This window comes from Cheilinus undulatus, linkage group 11, assembly GCF_018320785.1.
Source record: "Cheilinus undulatus linkage group 11, ASM1832078v1, whole genome shotgun sequence".
NCBI lineage: Eukaryota > Metazoa > Chordata > Actinopteri > Labriformes > Labridae > Cheilinus > Cheilinus undulatus.
In genome coordinates, this window is record NC_054875.1 from 41,517,849 (window position 1) to 41,531,028 (window position 13,180).

Genomic DNA, 13,180 nt, shown 5'->3' on the forward strand with positions numbered 1-13,180 from the left:
ACCTGTGCTTTAGACAGTGTCTGTACAAGGTATTTCCCCTTGGATGTTCTACCCTTTAATTGATTTCATTAATCAATCATGGTCAATATGATTTGGCTTTTTGATATTTTTAAAAAAACAACAAAACATCTTTAATGTCAAAGTGAAAACACTTTCCTCCATAAATATTCTTCCCCTGCCCTAATTCAACAGAGGTCCAGCCAACTGTTGCCAGAAGACTAGTGTAACGGGAATCACCTGAGTGAATGTTTATAGGCAGTTTAGTCTCACCTGTGTTGGGAACGGTGATCTCACACTCATGTGGCTTTATCAGGGGTAGGGGTTTAAAACTTACCTTTAAGATAGACTGACTTGATTAGGTTGGAAGTGCTTCATCAAAATCAAGAATACAGTGCAACTGCACAGAAATATAGACATGAAAGAAGGAACACCACAAGATTACAAATAGCACATGAATTTTGTTTTTAATTAAGAAACACCAAGGGCAAAGGGGAGCATCTTTTCAACAGTGGAAACAAATGTCAGGACGTCCTGACATGGACAATATTTCATGTGGTACAATTTTGCTCAGATTTTTTTCTGCCAGTCAGAAGTGAAACAGCTCTCAAAATAAACATCATCAGTAAAAGTGCACTTTCTCATATCTTGAAATGGTAAAACAATCAAAAAGCAGTGGCAGTTTCTTGACATTGGGGAACAGTGTTTTCTTGCAAATCCAGTTCAAGAGCAGAAATGCACCCAGCAGGGGGCGCTGACATGCTGCTTCAGTGTCCTAAACCTGGACTAAAGCAGTTGATGCTTCTCTGCACAGACATGATGACAGCTCTCTATACACAGCTAATATTAATGTCACATTTTTAGCCTAAGACTTTGCAATGAGTGAACCATAAGACCAGTTTCCAAACAGTTCCAGTCAGTTACATGCAAACCTTTAAAGGAACTTTATTTTGGGGGAATTTCTCATGAACCCTAAGTCAAACATGAGGGGAAAACAAAGGGGGGATGTGGGAGGCAATACACAATAACCAGAGTAAAGAACAGCAAGCGTGTTGTGATTGCTCTAGCCTGGAAACAAAAGTGATGAAAAAAGAGGGAAAAAACAAAATAAATAAAACGAAGCAACTCTAAGGATATTAATACACATATTTAAGCTTAGAAAAATATGAAAGAAAAGCTTTGTGAACCCCAAAGTGATCGTGCCATTTGTGATTTTGGTGATGCGGTGGACTAAGAATGGGCGAGCATGCTTTAATAGAGCGACACGACCGGTCACGGCATCCGCAGGAGGCTTCCACTGTCCAAAACACTGCAGAGAAATCAACCTTCGGAGTTTTATAGCTTATTGAATCTTCGCTAAAGCTACAAAACCTGATAGTGAGTAACATCATGAGGAAATGGCACATACATACAAGCACTTCAGCTCCATCCTTCGCCTTAAAATAGAGCGATCTGTGATGAATAAAAGGGGCTAAGACATACAAAACTAACTAGAAACAGACATACTCTCTCTGAAGGAGTCATCTACCTGACTGGCAGATAGTTTAAACACATATTTAACAAGTACACATGAAAAAATACACCCTTTTTGCTCTTTGAAGCTCCTTTTTTTGAGATCTACTCAGTTAAAATAAGGCTGTGGAGGCAGCAAATCATACAATCATATAAAATCAACCTCTACTACCATGCATCAATACACATGTGGATAGGTGAAGAAAAACCTCTACATATGACAGACCTTGTGCTGTTTCTTCTTGTCTGACATTAGCACCAAAGTTTCATCCTTTATCGTTTAAAAAAAAAAAAAAAAAAAAAACAGACGAAGAAGATGAAGAGCGCCGTGTTTGCTGAAAAAATCAGTTAAAGCCCAGACGTGTAACATTTGGCGGTATTCGCTTTGTATTTGATGACCTGAGTTGTGAATTGAAGCTGCGTGTGACCGTGACCTTATGTGCGCCTCTCCCAAATAACAAACAAGCATGCTCGCGCTCTAAAAAAAAATTTAAAAAAAAAAAAAAAAAGGTTCCTCTACAGAAGTGAAGAAAGAAGGCCTTAACATTTTCAAGTATTAATACAGTTAGGCCTATAAAAAGCCCTGGACACACAGTATTAGAACCCAGAATAAACTCTAGGAAAGTAGAAGAGCAGTTATGGTTAGTTTGCATGTTTTCCCCCACAAATATAATATATATATATTCATATGTATATAAATAAAAATTCAGTGCTGTAAAAACATCTCCAACTCCATAGGATCTGACCCATCGTAGAAGGCCTAATATGTTTAACTCTTACTCTTCTCATGGCTAAAACTACTGCTGGAAGTATGTAAACTGTACTGGATCTCCTGTGTTAATAGTCCTTCATTGAGAATACAACACTGAGGAAGAGAAGACTTGTTAATATCATTTCTTTTTCTCTCTTTTTTGGTTTTACTGCACACAGAGAAACATATCCTGTTGTGTTGTTTTTTTTTGGTAGCAGCGAAGCACCAAGTTTATGTCAGCCTCTTTGTTTGTGTGTCTCTGTGTGAGTGTGACATCACTCCAAAGTCTCTGTTTGTGTATGTGTGGAGATTTTTGTGTCGGTGTGTTTGTGCAGAGATCTATGAGGAGCATGGCTGCACGTTGATGCCTAAGGCTGCGTGGGCTTGCAGGTCGATGGCCTGGGCCGGCTGCTGTCCCGGCCGGGCGTTCATCAGCGTCAGGTTTCGGATGCAGCCCGTCATTCCTGATGAAAACTTCCCTCCTGTCATGGCCACCATGTCGGGGGCTCCACCTGTTGAATCACAAACACAAACAAAACATGGATAAACTTCTTTGATTCAAGAACAAAAATGTTGCTCCCAGGGGTGCTTGTGTGGTGTCAGGACCCACAACTATTCTTTTAAAAATTTGCTACACAGATTTCTTGAAATTTTGATCATAATCAGAAATTTCTTATGCAAAATAGGGCAGTTTAGACTTGAGATGGAACAATATGTAAAGGAACAGAGCAATGAGACATATCCTTCAAATAAAGGTCCATCGTATTCTTTTTGCCGCAAATTTTTGTTACAGGCCCACTAAAAATGGCTTCACAACCCACTTTAAAGACCCTGTAAAGTGAAAATGAATCTGTATATAGGTTTGTTGTATGACAGTTCACTGTGTTATGAACCCTTAACTCCAATTTCAGTCAGCTAATACATCTCTAAGTGTATGAAATTACGCTTCAAAATCATGAAAAATGAGGCAGTAAAATCTGATGGTGTGGGCGTCATCATCACTTTACAGGGTCTTTAAGATAATATTCTTTTAACACCTTTTTTTAGAATTCATGTGTTCACGTGTTAAATTTCCCCCAAAAGAACATAAACCTTATAACAAAGGTCACTAATGGTAAAACTAACAAAAACAGGGAAAGAAAATGAGTCGGATTTCTGGAAGATAGCAGGGGATTATAACTCCACACTGCCACCAGTGGGAAATTTCACCCAAACCAAAAAAGGTGGGAGTCACTCGGTTAAAGGGGTGAAAAAAAAAAAATAATAAAGATATTTCTTTATCTTTCCCCACACTCAAACAAACAGCATTCAAAACCTAAAGTTACCCAGTTCAACAGAGAGCAAATTGTCTTGACTCACACAACTCAAGTGAACTGAGCTGAGCAACAATTTCCTCCCTATAAAGCTTCCCAGACCAGCTGATTAGCAACAGCCATCAGCTGGGAGCAGCCATCACAGGTGAGCCCAGTTTTCCTGATGAGCAGGGTTAATTTTCACCAAGTTTTGTGGTGAAAACCACAAAATTTCTCATGAATGTAGCTATTCATAACACATGACTGTCATTTTTCTTCTATACATTCTTCCTCAACACAGTTTTAGTTAGCTTCTAGCTGCTAGCTAACACATCAATAATGTGGATATGTAGGATTTAAAAATGTGGTAATAATGACCTGAGATTACTACAGGTCTAATATTTGGTATTTTTTGTGAAATGAAATTGTTAAACTCATATTAAGTCTCTCCTGATTGAAGTGACATTTTGTCAGTTTAGGAACTCCATACTTCCAGACCACTCACCGAGGTATATACTTCCTTTGGTGTTGACCATCAGGCTTCTGCCTCTAGACTGTCCGTGCAGTGCAGCTCCTCCATCCACCTGGATGTATCCATCTTTTCCAGTTCTATAAAGGAAGAGAAAGAAAGAAAGAGGCTCATGAAGAGACAAGCTTGTAATCGGACGATAAACATGCATGCATACACTAAAAAACATCAGGAAGACAGTTGGATCTTATATAAAATCTTAATTGTGCAAACAAAACATTGCATCATGTGTTTGTTTTCTGGCTCTTCTCAATTCACTCCACATAAAGGGGGATAGAAGGGAGAGGTTTCTGAGGCCCAGCCAAACTGGGGGTCCATGGAGGTCAGTAAAATCATGGTCCACTGTAAAATCAATCTGCTATAACCATATTTAATATTTAACCTAAATAAGAACCACTCCTATCAAAGAAACAAAAATGCATTTTATTTTTGCTGTGGTAAAATAAAGTTTTCCTTAAAATGTAAAGCCATTTTCTTATAAAAGGATGACCTTTAATTGCTAATGTCAAAATGTGGATGGGCACACCGAGCTAAACCATTAGTATAGCAAAATTAGACTTCACAGCTAAGCCATGAGTGCAAATGTCAGGATGCAAAAAGAAAAAAAATAAAGTGCAAGAAACCAAGTCAACTATGCTGGAAATAACTTAATAGTTGTGGACAAAATGTGGCAAAAATTGGTAAAAAGTGACAGAAATTGGTTAAAGGTGGCAAAATAGAGCAAAAGTAGGTAAAACATGTAAAAACAGGCACCACAAAATGGGTGAAAACCTCAAAAAAAGGGAAACACTGCAATTTAGGGCATAAAAGTCAATGGACAGAAAAGTGGAAAAGTGACAAAAATGGAAAGAAAGCAGCAAAAATGGGTTAAAAGTGGCAAAATGGGGGAAAAGAAGTGCAAAAACAAGGTAAACCACCAAAAAAATGTCAAATAATGGGCAAAATGCATCTAAAAATGGGTAAAAGGTGGAAGATAGGGGCAAAAAGCAGTAATATTGGTTACAAGGAGCAAAACGGTCCTGAAGTAGCAAAAATGGGTTAAAAATGTAGAAACAGGGAAACAAGGCGATGGGTTTAAAGTGGCAAAACTGGATGGAAAAAGTAAAGTAAAAAAGTGACCAAACAATTAACAGTATTGGGCAAAAAGTGTCAAAAGTGGGTTAAAAGTGGCCAAAAAAAAGTTTAAAATAGGGGCAACAAGCAGCAGCTATTTTTCAAAAGTGGCAAATATGCCACATGTGCACAAATATCAGAATGCCAGAACTTGAACTGAATCAGATGACCTGAAAAAGATGGAAATAGTTATGAAAAGAGACGAAAATGGATGATGAATGGTACAATGGGAAAGCAGTGGCAAAAAATGGCAAAACAGGTAAATAGCTGCAAAAATTGATTTAAAGGAGTAAAAAGGTGGCAAAAAATTGGTCAAAGTATTGAAACAGGTTAAAAAGTAGCACGAATTAATAATTTCAACATCAGAACCAAATCATATCTTGACACACCTTTCAGCTCCAAAATGAAGTGACTTTTAGCCGTGATGCTAGCATCATCACTTATCCAGCACACATGTATTCATATCAGGAATTATCCTCAGAGGGGAGGATCTATTCTCTGGGTTTGTCAGTGGCCCAGCTAGTTCTGTGGGCAGGCCTGCACACATTTGCTAAAGAGCATTTTGAAACTGTATTTCAACATGAAACCAGTGTGAGACTAGAGCTTCAGGCTGTAATACCCAGTCCTACCTGACTGCTGTGATCTTGTGCCATCTTCCATCATTTATGAACTTCCTGGACAAGATTTCTGCTTCTCCGCTGCCCAACTGGTAGCTGGTTTTCACACAAATGGAGATTACAACATTAGTAAGAGCTCAAAATGATGCCATGACTCAATTTTAGCAGAACTTCAGGTTAATTTTGTCAGGTCACCTGAAAACAAGACGTCCATTCTGTAAGCCGAGGCTAATGAAGTCCTTTCCTTTACCGTGTTCTCCAAGTTCCTGAGAATAAACGTTGTTAGTCAGCAAAGGCATAGGATAATATATGGCACAACATAGTTACATTTATGTCACATAACATGCAGAAATCCTCAGCATTGTTCTTGTAAAACCTTAAATTACTGACAAAAGATGAAAAAATGCATTTTCTGAAACACAAACTTTTCAGTTTAACTCAAATGGTTCTCCATGAGTTCAACTATACATATTTCCATTCAAATATGTATTCTTGAAAAGATATGTGATGAAACATGCCAAATAAATAGGGAGTGTCTCGTGCTTGAGTGGATACCTTTTTACTAGCATGCACCTTTCGCAAATTGCGTGCGCCATTGGTCTCCTGAGGAAAATGGAGGGTGTGTTAGAGAAGCCACATGCATTTATTTAGTGATGTCAGGTAGAGCCGGGCTCACAGCCAACATGCCCAACAATGTTACAGACTCAGTGGAACAAAAACAGATCAGGTAATGCGATGATGAATGCTGCTTATCAGGCAGTTAAACACTGAAATGAATGATGATGCAGAACACTGTAAGTGAGGTTTTATACTTTACATGTTAATGTGAAACTTGCAAATACGTGAATGATGAATGTTGAGGTGATACAGCAAAGTTAGGAGGAGGATGGAAGGGATGCAATGGAGGGGTATGAGTACCAGGTTTTAGATCTGGATTAAACCGAGGCTCAATGCCTTAACTACATCTCAGGAAAGGACCAGGACTTACCACTCCCTGCCACAAGATCAGGCCCTCAGAGGAGCCAGTGTTGATCTCCAGTTCAATGGTCTCTGGTGAGTCATGGGCACTACAATAGAGAGGAATAATCCTTAATGCATTTGTAACTTTACCTCCTGATAATATACAGTCTTTAAGAACAGTTACCTCCTTGGAAAGATGGATCTTGGAAGAGCAATGTATCCGTCATTGTCGAAATGAGCTGCATACTGATATGGAGAGTCTAGAACAAAATACAAAGGAAACAACAACACAGTGTTAGACAGGCTGCTGTGGAGTTCCTCATGGTAAGGATGCCCTCTAGTGGTAAATTTGTGGGAGAACTAAATGCTGATAAGGGCTTGGCTGGATGTCACAGTGACAAAAAGGTAGTGCTTCCTTTGCGGCACAGTGCACACACTTCCCTTCCCACTAAAATAGCTCTCACCTTAATTTAAGTGAGGAGCAGAGGGAGCCATGCTGACAGCTGTAACTGATTTACAACTGATGTACACTAAGGTAAGCCTTTAGGTTCATGTGCATAAGTTTTAGGCATGTAGGGCTCTAAGGACTCATCACAGGACCTAATGTGCCACACCCCAGGGCTGGAAAGTGGGGACAGAGCGTCCAGAGTCAAACTCGACAGTATCTCATTGATCCAGGCTTTTCACCCCTAGTGATACGCTGGAGACTGTCAGCAGTTTCTTAGCTCCTTGGGACATCCACAGCACGACAAGGCCTCATGGCAACCCTACCTCCCACCTGGACAGTACCTCATTAACACATCCACCCCTTACTCCACCCTAAAAGTGTGAACTTAATCAACACATTATTTTCCCATACCCCCTGTATCAAAATATATGAGTGGGTAGAAATGAGCAATTTGGAGTCTCTTTGCACTTAAAAAGTTCAACTTTCAAAGAAATTAAGACAATTACATTAATTTCTATATGGTTTACTTTATACACACAGCCCATGCTACAAAAATTCAAATCTAAGCTAGTGTAATCATCTTATATCAAGTCAATATACGTCAGTAAACTTGTTTTTTGAGCCACTCATTAACCAGTCCACATACATACACTATATGGAGAAAAGTATTTGGCCACCCCAATTAATTGAATTCAGGTGTTTCAATCAGACCTATTGCCACAGGTGTATAACATCAAGCACCTAGCCATGCAAACTCCTTCTGCAAACATTTTTGATACAAAATGTGTCGTTCCAAAGAGCTCCGTTACTTCAAGCGTGGTAGTGATGGATGCCACCTTTGCAATAAGGCGGTTTATCAAATGTCCTCCTTGCTGGATATTCCACAGTCAACTGTAAAGGATATTATTAGAAGTGGAAGCATTTAGGAACAACAGCAACTCAGCCACAGAGTGGAGGGCCATGTAAAATCACTAAGTGATGTCAGTGACTGCTATGTAAAAATCGCCAACGCTCTGCTGATTTCATAGCTGAAGAGTTCTAACTTCACTCCACACTGGACTGGATAAATCACGCTTCTCTGTTTGGCAGACACATGGAAGAGTCTTGGTTCAGCGGATGTTCAGACATTACCTGCCTGACTGCATTGTTCCAACTGTGAAGTCTGGTGGAGGAGGGACAATGCTATGTGTTTTTTTCAGGGTTTTGGCTAGGCCCCTTATCTCCAGTAAAGACCAATCTTAATGCTTCAGCATACCAAGATAGTTTGGACAATGCTTTGCTTCCAACTTTGAGGCAACAGTTTGAGAAAGGCCCTTTTCTGTTCCAACCTGACTGTGCCCCGATGCACAAAGCAGGGACTGTAAAGTCACGGTTAGATGAGTTTGGTGCGGACGAACTTGACGGGCCCTCAGAGCCCTGATCTCAACCCCATCCAGCACCTCTGGGAGATTGTGAGCCAGGCCCTCTAGTCCAACATCAGTGCCTGATCTCATAATTGCTCTGCAGAATGAATGGGCACAAATTTCTACAGAAACACCCCAAAATCTTGTGCAAAGCCTTCCTATCAGAGTGCAGGCTGTATAGCTGCAAAAGGGGGCCAACTTCATATAAAAATAATGTATTTGATGTCATTACAGTCCCTGATGGTGTGATGGTTAGGCAGCCAAATACTTTTGTCCACACAGTGTATGCATGAGAATGTATTTTTGCTCGAAATATGACAAATACAGTTGCATTTTTGCAGTAATTTTAAAAACAACAATAGTCTCCAATGCAATAAAACCAGGCTTCATGACTCAAACACCTTATTTAAGTCCTTTCACAACACGTGTTCAAGTTATTCACCACTCTTCTCAAGCAACATCTCATCTGACTTTTTACAGACATCCAACTGAAGTCACCATGGGTCCATGTCATGCACAAAAATCACATGAAGAACAGAAAATGCTTGAAATACATCCCAGATCACCCTAACACTGAGCACAGTTTAAGGTGTTAGTAGCAGCCCATATGAGTAGAGCAGGTTTAATTTTCCGCAGTTGGCACTTAAGGAGAGAAAAACAAGTATTTCAGGTGTTTTTTCTTACTTTATAGACAGCCATAATTGAAAATGATGATGACAGGGCTTTATGTGGTGAGTAGATTTCTTACAGGCATTGACACGAGGATACAGAAAAACAAAAACAAGGGGAATTCCACATTTCATTTCGGTCCAGAATCTGCAGGAATGACAGTCTACCTTTTAGAAGATGCAGAATTCCCCTCTCCCAACTTTCCATTGGGGATCAGACCGTCACAGTTGAGTACAGACATGTTTGGTTTGTGTTTATGCTTCAACATGTGTTAGGCAATAGGCGGATCAAGTTTTGAAGGGACGTGGTGGGGCCCCTCGAGCTCAGACGGGCCCCTGTTAGTGACGTTCATGTCAGGCAGACTGAATATTGAGATACTATACCATTTGCTTCGCTAGCTTCCAATTTCCTCAGGGCTGCGGGGGTGGAGGAGACCTGGCCTGTGTGTGCAGGATATATCCATGAGAGTGGAAGGGTCAGACATACGCAATCACTTTGGGTTAACCCTCCCAGAGCGGGACTGGGAGAGGGGATGGTGGTTTCAATAGGGTTTCAAACCGTGGAGAATGTGATTCGTAACGGCTCATCTCTGGATGTATGTCAGCTATATGACAAATATCTTTGTAAGATTCAGGGGTATGAAGTAAGAGATGTGAAGGGGGCGAAATGCAGCAGCAACAAAAAAGAAGAAGTATGGGGAGGAGAGAGTTGTGTACACTTTTGTCAAAAGGGTCATGGCTCAGAGTCAAACCTGCAACTCTCCAGGGGAATTATATGACTACACAGCCACCATTTTTGAAGGGGGTGGCCTTAGCTCATAATGAATGTAGGTAAGAAAATTAAAAATGATTTAAAATGGTATATTTTACCTGTTATTGTGAGAAATATCCTTAAAAAAGGGAAATCAATATTTTTTTTCAAATCATTTAAAATAAAACCAAAGCCTTTAAGTGACATCTGTGCTCATATTGCATACAAAAACTCTTTAAAATGTCATTTTCTACATTATGCGTGAGCAACATTGTATTCTTTAATCACGTCCAAGGAAAGTGGGGTCCCCGGCCTCTGGTGCTGTTATTTTGGGGGTCAGGGGTTAAAAAAGTTTGAGAACCACAATTAATGTGTGCTGTTCCAATCAAATAAACAAATACATAAAAAAAAAAAAAACTGTGAGAAAATCTGTATTTTTGCAATTAACCAAGTATCCTGGATCTTATATTCATATCTGACAGAAAAATCAGCTTGAAAATCATGGCAATTTTTAGTAAAATTTGAATATTTTGATCATGAATCATAGGCTTCTTTTCATTCTGAGCCATGGTTACCCCTCTCCAAGATGGCAGCCGAGTGGCTGCGTCTCAAAAGCCTGGAGGCTGCTTGTACATCTATGAGCACTTTTAACCCATTTAGAGATCAGAGCTCCTGAAGGGCTATTGTTGAAGTTGGCTTGGTCATATTTGTGTTCTTGCATATTGCCATATGCGAATTGCATATGTCGATCCTGTGGAGAAAGGTTGCTTTACTGGTAGATTTAAAGACAAAAGTAACAAAACAACCATAAAGGACATGCTTCTGGAGGGCATCAGAATTTTTTGAGAGCTTTGGAAACAGGATAAGAGGAGACCAAGGACAGCATGTCCACTTACTAGTCAGCCTAAGATGGTGTTAATCTGTGGAAATAAAAATTAGGAAAATCAAAGTAACAAAGCTACTTTAGCCAGTTGTGTGATTTATCAGCATACATATTTAATTGTAATTTTCACCCTTGTGATTAATTAATTAGAGTTAATCAAAAACTTTGACAGCACTAGTTCTTACTGTTAGAAATTGTAGGGGTAAGGCTGGGTAAAAGAAAATAATTTCTTATTTCTTCTTCCCATTCCTTTTCAGAGACATAAACTAAACAATTGAATGTGTGTCCATCTTTTATTACGTTATTCTTCCTTTTTTGTGATTAGTAATATTTCTTCTATCAATATTTTACTATTTTTTATAGTAGAAATAAAAAAATCAGTTCATTCAAATATGATTTACTATATACATTCTGGGTAACTGTTTCCACTGTTATTGCTGATTTAAATTCTTGAAGCCATTTTCAATGTTGCCTGGCTTATTGTTAAAATAATTATCTACTAGCCTTAGCTCAAAATATCAGTCACTCCACCATGATAATGATGGATAAATAACAGAAATAGTTATATCGTTGCATCTCACAGTATAAGCCTTGGCGAAATTTGCAATCAAATCATGGATAAACTGTTGGAAAAGTTGGAAATATGTATCTCTTATTCATTACTTTAACCCAATTTTATTCATCATTACAAGGTAAACCGGAGCATTTAATTTTGTCTTCTTTGTATTAAATGATGCTTCTGTAATACAAGACAAAAAGTTAGACTAAACTGTTAGATAAGTATTATAATAGTCATAATAGAGTGTAATAAAGCCAGGTTACTTACTTTCTTCACAGTTCAGGCCCGAGTGGTTGGGTGTGCACACACACTGGCCGTCGACACAGCTGCCGCCATGCTGGCAGTGCAGGTCGCTCTGGCAAACATCTTTCACCACCTCACACAGGTCACCTGCAGGGTCAGATTTGGGTGAGGGGTTGAACATCAAGGCTCACAACAAGGACAAAGCTTGTTCATGGGGTTAAAGGGTTTATAGAGGAGATAATGCACAGAAAAGATGCCCTTTATACATATCTAACTAAATACCATCCAAATTTTCCTACAATTTTTATAGCCTTCAGTGACCACAGACTGTATTTTCTATGAAATGCACAATTGTAGCATATTATTCAATCTGTAGGTAAGAGCCATGTAGGAAACGTAAAGCTCTGTTTTCTGAAATTTAGAACAGATCTGATTTATGCTGTGACTTTTCTGGTTTTAAAAAGACTGAGCCGGAGCACTGACCATCAAATCCATCCTTACAGAGGCACTGGAATTCATATTCAACACTCGACATGCAGTGTCCCCCATTCAGGCAGGGCCGGCGGTCACAGGGGCTGTTGTCCACACATTTGCTGATGGATTTGCTCTCTGTAAAGCTGTAGGACAGATCCACCTTCTTGTTGTTGATGGAAACCTAAACACACGTCATACAAGTTTAAGCAGCCACGTACAAAAATAAACAACAACTTCTGTTTTTTTCTTGATTTAGAAAGAGAGAACGCACCTCTCCTATACAGCCCTCAAACATTTTGCTGACATTTGCAGGTTTAGGTAGGATTTCCATGATGGGAACTCCTCCCAGGTACATGGCGGTGTGGATATTCAGACCCTGGGCTTTTCCTGGAGAAGTCTTCCTCTCCAATGGGCCCTGGTCCACCCTCAGATGGCCGGCCCTCTTGTTCCGCTCGGCCATGACTTTGTGCCACTGGCCAAGAGAGACAGGCTCGGGACTGCGGAGGATGGCCTGACCTAAAGACAAGGAGAAGGCCATAAGGATTTTACTCTCTCCATAAGACTCTTAAACAGGGCTGAAACAGTGGGTTACCTCACCTAAAGTCAGCATTGACTTGTGATATGTTCTGATATATTAAGTTGTATCGACTTTTTATCTCATAATTTTGACTTTTTTATCCCATAATTTTGACTTTTTATCTCATAATATTGACTTTTTATCACATAATTATGATTATTATCTCATAATTTTGACTTTTTATCTCATAATTGTGACTTATCTCATAATTTCAACTTATCTCAATATTTTGACTTTTTATCACATAACATCGACTTTTTAATCACATAATTATGGTTTTTATCTCATAATTTAGACTTTTCATCTCATTATTTTGACTTTTTATCACATTATTTTGACTTTTTATCACATAATTATGATTTTATCTAATAATTTCGACTTTTTAGTATCATAATTTTGACTT

The 13,180-nt window shown here is 39.1% G+C and overlaps 1 protein-coding gene across 2 annotated transcripts in view; it reads right to left on the minus strand.

Annotated features, from left to right (window-relative positions):
• Positions 1–445: 445 nt before the first annotated feature.
• The window catches only part of hspg2 (heparan sulfate proteoglycan 2), a 181,626-nt gene continuing 168,891 nt past the window's right edge, over positions 446–13,180 (minus strand). For both annotated transcript variants that reach the window (XM_041799680.1, XM_041799678.1), the window contains 10 exons: positions 12,472–12,716; positions 12,210–12,381; positions 11,751–11,873; positions 9,675–9,731; positions 6,956–7,031; positions 6,800–6,878; positions 6,007–6,077; positions 5,824–5,907; positions 4,058–4,161; positions 446–2,772 (listed from right to left, as the gene is read on the minus strand). In XM_041799680.1, the coding sequence (XP_041655614.1) occupies positions 2,600–2,772; positions 4,058–4,161; positions 5,824–5,907; positions 6,007–6,077; positions 6,800–6,878; positions 6,956–7,031; positions 9,675–9,731; positions 11,751–11,873; positions 12,210–12,381; positions 12,472–12,716 (1,184 nt within the window). In that variant the 3' untranslated portion in view covers positions 446–2,599. The remainder of the gene's footprint in view (positions 2,773–4,057; positions 4,162–5,823; positions 5,908–6,006; positions 6,078–6,799; positions 6,879–6,955; positions 7,032–9,674; positions 9,732–11,750; positions 11,874–12,209; positions 12,382–12,471; positions 12,717–13,180) is intronic.